Source organism: Zingiber officinale, chromosome 2B, assembly GCF_018446385.1.
Source record: "Zingiber officinale cultivar Zhangliang chromosome 2B, Zo_v1.1, whole genome shotgun sequence".
NCBI lineage: Eukaryota > Viridiplantae > Streptophyta > Magnoliopsida > Zingiberales > Zingiberaceae > Zingiber > Zingiber officinale.
The window spans coordinates 762417-770654 of record NC_055989.1 but is presented as its reverse complement, the minus strand read 5'-3'; the positions used below and the strand labels follow the sequence as shown (position 1 = coordinate 770654).

The window sequence follows — 8238 nt, the reverse complement described above, 5'->3', positions numbered from 1 at the left end:
CTAATAGATAAGATTTCATGGATGTTACTTATATAACAAGTAGAGTCTATAAATTTTTATCTATGAATAAAATAGTCCATCCTTTGAATCGTATTTTATAATCCAAAGAATAGATGAGATCTCATGGACCTATCTGTATAATAGATAAGATCCATAAATTTCCACTTATAATCCACCCTCTAAATCATATTTTGCGATCCAGAGTCGTAGCAAAAGGGTTTGATAAATGATGTACCAAATGTGAATGTAATTACTATCTGACAAACACGTAATTTAATATTTGCATGAATATCATAAGAATACAAATGCAGCAAGAGGATTCCAGAATTAATTCACCAAATGTCAAATGTGAAAGTAATGACTATTTGACAGACACACATCGTAATTTAAAATTTTCATGAATTATCATATAAATATATATTATATATTAAATAGATTCTAAAACGGAGGAATTATTATATTTTAATCATACATTGTCTCTATATCTCGCACCGTATACGGCTCTGCATGTATAGAAGGATCTTTGTTTAACAGAAAATATAGCAATTTAGATTCCTGACATGAATCTTGCGCCATGGCTGCTCTTTCTTCTCCTCGCTTTCTTCTCAAATTCCTCCGTCGCCTCTCCTTCTTCTACGAGTCGTTATATTATTCAAGTGGAAGAGCCGATGGAGCCGCTGACGGAAGGGAGCCTAAAGAGCTGGCACGAATCTTTCCTACCACCAGCCGTCGATGCGTCTGGCGTCGATCGACGGCTGCTGCACTCCTACAGCGACGTATTCAGTGGGTTCGCCGCCATGCTGACAGAGGAAGAGCTGCAGGCGATGGGGAAGAAGAATGGCTTCGTGCGTGCGTTCCCCGACCGAGTGTTGCGCTTGATGACCACCCACACGCCGGATTTCCTCGGGCTCAAGGTCGGGAGCAAGGGGCTGTGGAATGATTCGAATCTCGGAAGCGGAGTCATCATCGGAGTTCTCGACACCGGTGTGACGCCCGGCCACCCTTCCTATGACGACGAGGGGGTCCCGCCTCCGCCCTCAAAGTGGAAGGGTTCGTGCGACGACCTCAAGACCGGTTGCAACAACAAGCTCATCGGCGCCAGGTCGATGATCGCCGGTGGGGGTGGGAGTCCTCCTATCGATGAGGACGGCCATGGGACCCACACTTCCGCCACCGCCGCTGGTAACTTCGTCCGAAACGCGAGCTTCTTCGGGTTTGCCGAAGGCACGGCCGCCGGAATGGCCCCTCGGGCTCACCTCGCCATCTACCAGGTCTGCAGCGGCGAAGGCTGCAATTCCGCCGATATCCTAGCCGGGTTGGATGCAGCTGTCAAGGACGGCGTCGACATCCTCTCTCTCTCGCTCAGCGGCCATTCCACGCCTCTCGACCAAGATGTCGTCGCCATCGGTTCGTTTGCGGCGGCCAGGAAGGGTATCTTCGTCAGCTGCGCTGGCGGCAATAATGGACCTGAGTATTACACCCTCTCCAACGAGGCACCATGGATCCTCACCGTGGCGGCCAGCAGCGTCGATCGAAGCTTCAGGGCCTCCGTGAAGCTTCCCAGTGGGAAGGTGATCCCCGGAGAGTCTCTCGACCAGCCTAGCAACTTTCCTGAAAGTTCTCTTCCTCTGTACTACTCCATCGAGTCGCCATCCTGTGATATGGATCCTCCTGATGATAGCCATAGGGGCAGCATCTGGGTCTGCGAAAGCGGCAGTCTTGAACGTGTGGCAACGTTCGCCAAGTCCCATGGCGCTACGGCATTGATCTCCATTTCCTCGAAGACAGAGGGCGCTACCATCTCGATCAGGAAGATGGACTTTCCCGGAGTAGTGCTCACCATCCAAGAAGGTTCCGACCTCATATCGTATTTGAACTCTACTTCTAACCCCTCCGCGTCGATCGTCTTCAACGGGACAGTTCTCGGCGTATCCCCTGCCCCTGTTGTGGCTTACTTCTCCTCCCGGGGGCCATCTCAAGCAACACCGGGAATCCTCAAGCCAGACATCTCCGGCCCTGGCCTTAACATCTTCGCAGCGTATATTCATTCCAGTGACACTCCGGATCAGTACTATATTATATCTGGCACGTCCATGGCGACGCCTCACCTCAGCGGCGTCGCCGCGCTCTTAAAGGCCGCACATCCTACTTGGTCGCCGGCAGCTATCAAGTCGGCGATCATCACCATGGCAAACGCTGACATCTCTGACGAGTTACTTGAGCCGGCACTCTATTTCGCCAAGGGTGCAGGACACGTCAACCCTAATAAAGCTGCCGATCCCGGTCTTATTTACGACATCACCGACGATGACTACGTCTCCTACATTTGCGGCAAATTCGGCGAAGAAGGCGCTAGAAATATAGCGCGCGGAGTCGTGGACTGCTCAAAGAGCGTGATGGAAGAGGAGCTCAACTATCCGTCGATTCTACTATCCCTCAAAGGTGGGGCAACGGCCAAAGTGACCCGGACGATCACAAACGTCGGACCGGCGAAATCGAGCTACATGGTGTCGGTGAGCATATCAAAGACCGTCGTGTTGGCTACTGTCACCCCTAAGATGTTGACGTTCACCGAGCTGAATGAGCAGAAGTCGTTCACCGTAAGCGCGGAATGGGGCGTTGACGGACCTCCCACGTCCAGCAATCATATCGTGGAGGGAAAGTTGACTTGGACCTCCGATGATGATAAATATGCAGTGACCAGCCCATTTGTCGTCTCTGCACTACAACAAAATCGCTCATAGACATCAGTGGAACAACAACGGTTTTAGGCTAAAACCGATGTCTTTGAGTATTTTACACCGGTTTTTCTAAAAACCGGTGTCTATGAGAGTAGATTTTAGCTCATAGACATCGGCTTTTTAGGCGATGTCTATGAGCGCCCTTTTTTTCGTTAATAGACACCGATTTTAACATCGGTTTTTAAAATCCGATGTTAATGAACCCAAATAAAATATTTTAATTTTTCCCACAAGCCAAAATCTGCACACTGTGAAATCCCTCCAAACCTAAATCTTTATCCCGCCCCTTCCTCCGCGCGACCATCTCTCTCGCGATAACCTAAACCGAGACATCTCTCTCAGCCTAAACCTAAACCTCCGACCATCTCTCTCAACCTCATCTCCCTCTTCCCCCCTTCCTAGATCCTCTCCTGATCAGGATCAAGACACGACGAACTTGCTTCTCCGTCCAACCACACCACATCTCCTCCAACTCCTCCATTTGGTTGAGAAGAGGAGGCCTTCTTCGCATTCCGATAGTTTTTCCTTCATCCATCTCCAGTCCAACATTCACTGTCATCGTTGGAGTCCTTCTTTACATTCCAAATTTTTTTTTCTTTATCCATTGTCGCTACTGAAGTTCTTCCTCATCTTCAATAGTTTAGCAGGTGGGTTAAGTCAAAATGGGTCGGCGCCACAATTATCAAGGCTATAAATAATACGCTACCTTCGTCCTCGAGCGAAGTGGCAGTGAGCGACGCCTCGCCATCGACGAGACCAACCTCTTCGAAACCCTAGGCGGAATCCAGCCCTTCATCGATCTCTCAACCAATTTCTACAACAGGTGAGCCGATCTACCTACCTCTTCCTCCGCGGCCCTCTCCGTCCGTTGTAGATGCTCGATTGATTATGACCATCTCTGATTTTGTTAACACAGATGGTTGGTAGGGTTTTCGCTGATGAGGAAGAGTGGGGTTCTGATCTATCTTTTCGAATTCGAAGAAGGAGGGCGCGATTTGGAACCAGTACGAGTTCTTCGTTCAGAGGATGGGAGGCCCTAATCTGTATTCCCAAAGGAAAGGTGAAGGGAACTTGTTCTTTTGATGTCTGATAACTTCTTTCTGAAACTTGCACTATTTGTTTCACCTTTTAAAGTAGCAAAATCATTTAGCATCTGCCAAATTTATCATTTTATATTTGTTTTATATGATCAGAATCTTACACAAATTGATTATTGTGATGATATTCGTATCATTGTAATTTCATATGACCTCTTAAATATTCTATTCTCTTTTGTAATCACCTTGTGTTCAGGATTTGTTCATTGAGCCTTTAGGAGAATGGTGGTTAGGAAGTACAAGAATGGTTGGTGTCCTACTTTGATGCATACTGAGATATTGTTATACCGATCATATCTCTGGTGTTTCAGTTATGTGATTATATCAAAAATAGTCACATAACTGAAACACCTGAGTCCGTGCATTTGAATTTATTATGAATAATTAATTTTAGTTTGTGGATATGCTGCTATATTTAGACCAGTATTATGGAGTTTGATGCAACAAAAGGCATGTTTTATTCATTTGGTAAGGAAATCATAAGAACAATTTAGTATCTGGACTCAGCTGATACAGAAGAAAAAATCTGAAAAATATACAAGAAATTGATACATCCATCTCTCTCTATAAATTCCAGTTCTAAGTTTGCTTCTGTAATGAAGGGAAACCTTTGGCTGAATTGTTGCAACACGGTTTCGTTTGAATCAATCATTATTGCAGGTCATCCAGCTCTGATCGGACGACATGCACCATTCCCTGTTACACACCAAGCTGCTGAGAGGTGGTTGCACCACATGCAACAAGCACTCGATAGCACCATGAGCATCGATCCTAATTCAAAAGTCAAAATGATGAATTTTTTCAGGCACATATCAACCCACACTGTGTCTTCCTTTGTTGATGATATGAATACTATTATTATTTTTATTATTTAGGCTGGCTTTCAGGCACACTGCTTACTTTCTCGTGGGTGGGAATGAGATGACAAGGCAAAGGCAACAAGTTCTCAATGTAAGCATGTAGCAAATGGACCATCAACATCTACTTGAGATTCAACTTGCTCTTTAATTGACACAGTTACTTGATATCATAATTCCCTTTTGTGTTTGGCATGGAGCGCACAGTCTATGTTAACTGCAATGACATAATTCCTTTTTGTGAATTGAAGCCAATCACAGACACTTGCATAGTTGTGTATATGTGGTAAGCTTTCGATCGAATTGGACTTTATTTATGTGTTTTATTAATTTAGATTTTATCATTTTTTGTTCTTTGCTGTAGTGAACAAAGTATTTTTTGTTCTAATCTGTCAACCGATGCTTGTGGAGTCCTGAAGGTTCTATTCTTGGTATGCCGAAGCAAAAAAACAAAGTTGGATTATTTTGATCAAGTTCATCAAACTAAAATTCTTGTTATTCTTCTGTGATACTAATAGGTGTTGCATTTTCAAAGCATCTAGTGCAGATCTATGCTTTTAATTTAAATGAAGAATTATGACAACATTTGGAGGTCAGTTAATAGTTATGGTGTTTGGCAACCATATATATGATGATGATGATAGCATCTTGTTCTGCAGATTGATGCTCATATAGGCAGTGTTAATGACATTGCCTTTTCCTATCCCAAGAAGACTCTCTCGATCATCACTTGCGGCAATGACAAGGCAATTAAAGTGAGTAAAACCATGTGGTTGATCAGTCAGAAGATTGTACAAGAAGAATTGTATGTTCTTAACAAGTTCCGTTGCATGATGAATAGGTGTGGGATGCTTCAACTGGATAGAAACAGTATACTGGACAGAAATAGAATTATATATTTCTAGTGTTTCATTATTTCTATCTGTGAAGTTTTTCTTCTCAACTTCAACTGATGGTAAAATCAAAGCACTTGGTTCCAATGCAGTTTTTCTTCTGGATGCAGTTTACTAGCACTTGGTTCCAATGCAGTGCATAAACTCTGGCAGTGGCCGTGCGATGAACGAAATCCATCAGGCAAGGTCAGAAAGAAACATTTGTAAGAAATTATCTATTTGCTATAAGCCTAGTGCTGATTGTTTGCTTTGCTTGTTCAGTCAACTGCATCTATTGCTCCTCAGCTCCGTCAGCCACCAAATGGTATTCTTATGACCAATGAAAGGAGTGATAACAATCCAGAAGAAGCAACTGCTTGTATTGCTTTATCTAAGAATGACTCTTATGCAACGTCTGCATCAGGTGGAAAAGTTTCTCTGTTAAATATGAGGACTTTTAAGGTGCATAGCCATATTTTATCAACACACACTCGGAAGAATTTTTTTTTGTATTATTTGTGTGCCTTTACCTTCATTAGATTCGTCTGGCAGGAAGATGTTGTTGATGAATATATAGATTCGTGCATATGTAAGTGAAACCCTTCCCATTGTTTGACAAAAGATGACATATTCTCAGACTGAAGCAACACAATGGCATATTAAAAGGTGGAGCAAAAGCATGCTCTGGTGGAAGGCCTTGGAGTCTTGCATGTATTATTCGAGGATTCAAGGATCGAAGTGAAGGTAAATGTCTTTGCTTGACTTTATCAAGTAGATATCGTCAAGTTAAAACAAGTGTTAATGCCTCGTGTGTCAAAATCAAAATTGTTGTTATGCATCGAATAAGAGTTGCAAATCTTTTACTACTTTTTACAACTTTGTTCTGCAACTTTTGGATAATCTATTGTAGGATGCCCAAGATTGTTCAGCAAGTTTATGATTCTGATTCTGCTTTGGCTCAGTTTCGGTCTATAGCTAGTTGATTCTAATTTTGACAAAATATGACAAAATTTTTTAATGAACCCATATCAGGTGGTTATTAGTAAATAGGACAGAGAAATATATTATCAACATCAATGAACCCATATTTTTGCTAACTATTTGGTTAGCTATATGGTTCTTAGTTCTTACTCCTCAATTGAACTCTATGCAATATGCATGACTAAACCATTGGAGTCTTAATTTTGTCAAGGTCTTCACTTTGTTTAACTATATTATATATTTTATTGAATGTCATTGAATATGTATATTTTTCTCGTGTTCTGGTTATTTGAATTTACAAACTAATTGCACAGATGACAGGGAAGAGGGATGACTGGGAAAAGGGAGGAGCGAACGAGAAAAGGAGAATGGGGTCGGACTTCTACCACTGAGGACATCAGAGCCGACCACTGAACTATGCTATGGGACCTAGGGAAAGGATTGAATGTTGGATCTGGACAGGAAGTGAGGCCTACAGCTCCGTGGGGTACCCATTAATGGTTAGGGATAGTATATCTATTAGCTAGGTTTTGATGTAAAAAGAATGTTTGGGTATTTTATGGATATTGTTCTAAGAAGATTATTTATATAATTTGTTAATATTTGTGTATTTTATGGATATTATTGAATGAAGAATATTTGTATAATTTGTGAATATTTGTGTATTTTTTTTTGTTATTATCGGTTTTTCATGGGTTCGGAAATCAAATTTGTGAAAAAAATATACATATTACATCGGTTTTCCACCGCTGTAAAACCGGTGTTATTAACTAATATTACATCGGTTTTCCACCGCTGTAAAACCGGTGTCGTTAAGTGATACTACACCGGTTTTAACCCGATGTCTAAAATGACAGACTTTTAACATTGGCTTCATAGACATCGGTCGAAAATGAAATAGACACCGGTGGAAAACCGATGTCTATGAAGGTTTTTGTTGTAGTGCTGCCCTGAATCACATGGAGCGTTAGTTCGAGATTGTCTTCTTCATTGCAAATATTATATATTATTCTTGATTATAAACAGTGACGGATCCAGGAATTCAAGTATGGAGGAGTAATCATGATAAACAAGGAGCGGTATCCCTCATCTCCATCAGTGGAACCCCATAATACTAGGGATTCCACCACTGGCAAAGGGAGCGACCGCCGATGCCGCCCCTCATTGGATCCGCCCCTGATTATAAAGAAGCATGTGTATAATATATGAGCCACCACTTGGTCATGATTTTTCGGTTACGGTAAAAGGTGAATATTTTAAAAAATTTAATAATTTGGAAAACTCAGTCAAATGCCATCGTTATTTTTAAAACCATTAATATCAACAAATATCACATTAATATCTCACAAAAACCTTTAATTAATTGATGTATTAGTGTGCCAAAACAATAATTTAGTCCTATCATCTTTGACTATGTGAAAAATAAAATATATCACGTAGATTAGTATACTTATTGCTCTCTAATAATTAAAATTTTAAAAATTACAAAAGAGTTTCTATAATATTATTGATCCCTCTAAAATGAACAAATTCTATTCCTAATTATTGCTCTCTAATAATTAAAATTTTAAAAATGACAAAAGATTTTACAATATTGTTGATCTCTTTAAAATGAACAAATTATTCTATTTCTAATTAATCTTGACTCATCCTGATGGAGTAAAAAAAAAGAGAGCAACAAGCTAACGAT

The 8238-nt window shown here is 41.4% G+C and overlaps 1 protein-coding gene across 1 annotated transcript; it reads left to right on the top strand.

Annotated features, from left to right (window-relative positions):
• Window positions 1–561: 561 nt before the first annotated feature.
• Window positions 562–2828, top strand: LOC122048917 (subtilisin-like protease 4). Its single transcript, XM_042610430.1, has one exon. It carries the CDS (start codon window positions 669–671, stop codon window positions 2742–2744), a length of 2076 nt encoding a protein of 691 aa, XP_042466364.1. The 5' UTR covers window positions 562–668; the 3' UTR covers window positions 2745–2828.
• Window positions 2829–8238: the final 5410 nt, after the last annotated feature.

What these genes read in the sequence shown, in the direction of transcription:
- LOC122048917 (XM_042610430.1), top strand. Translation starts at nt 669, where the DNA reads ATGGAGCCGCTGACGGAAGGGAGCCTAAAGAGCTGGCACGAATCTTTC.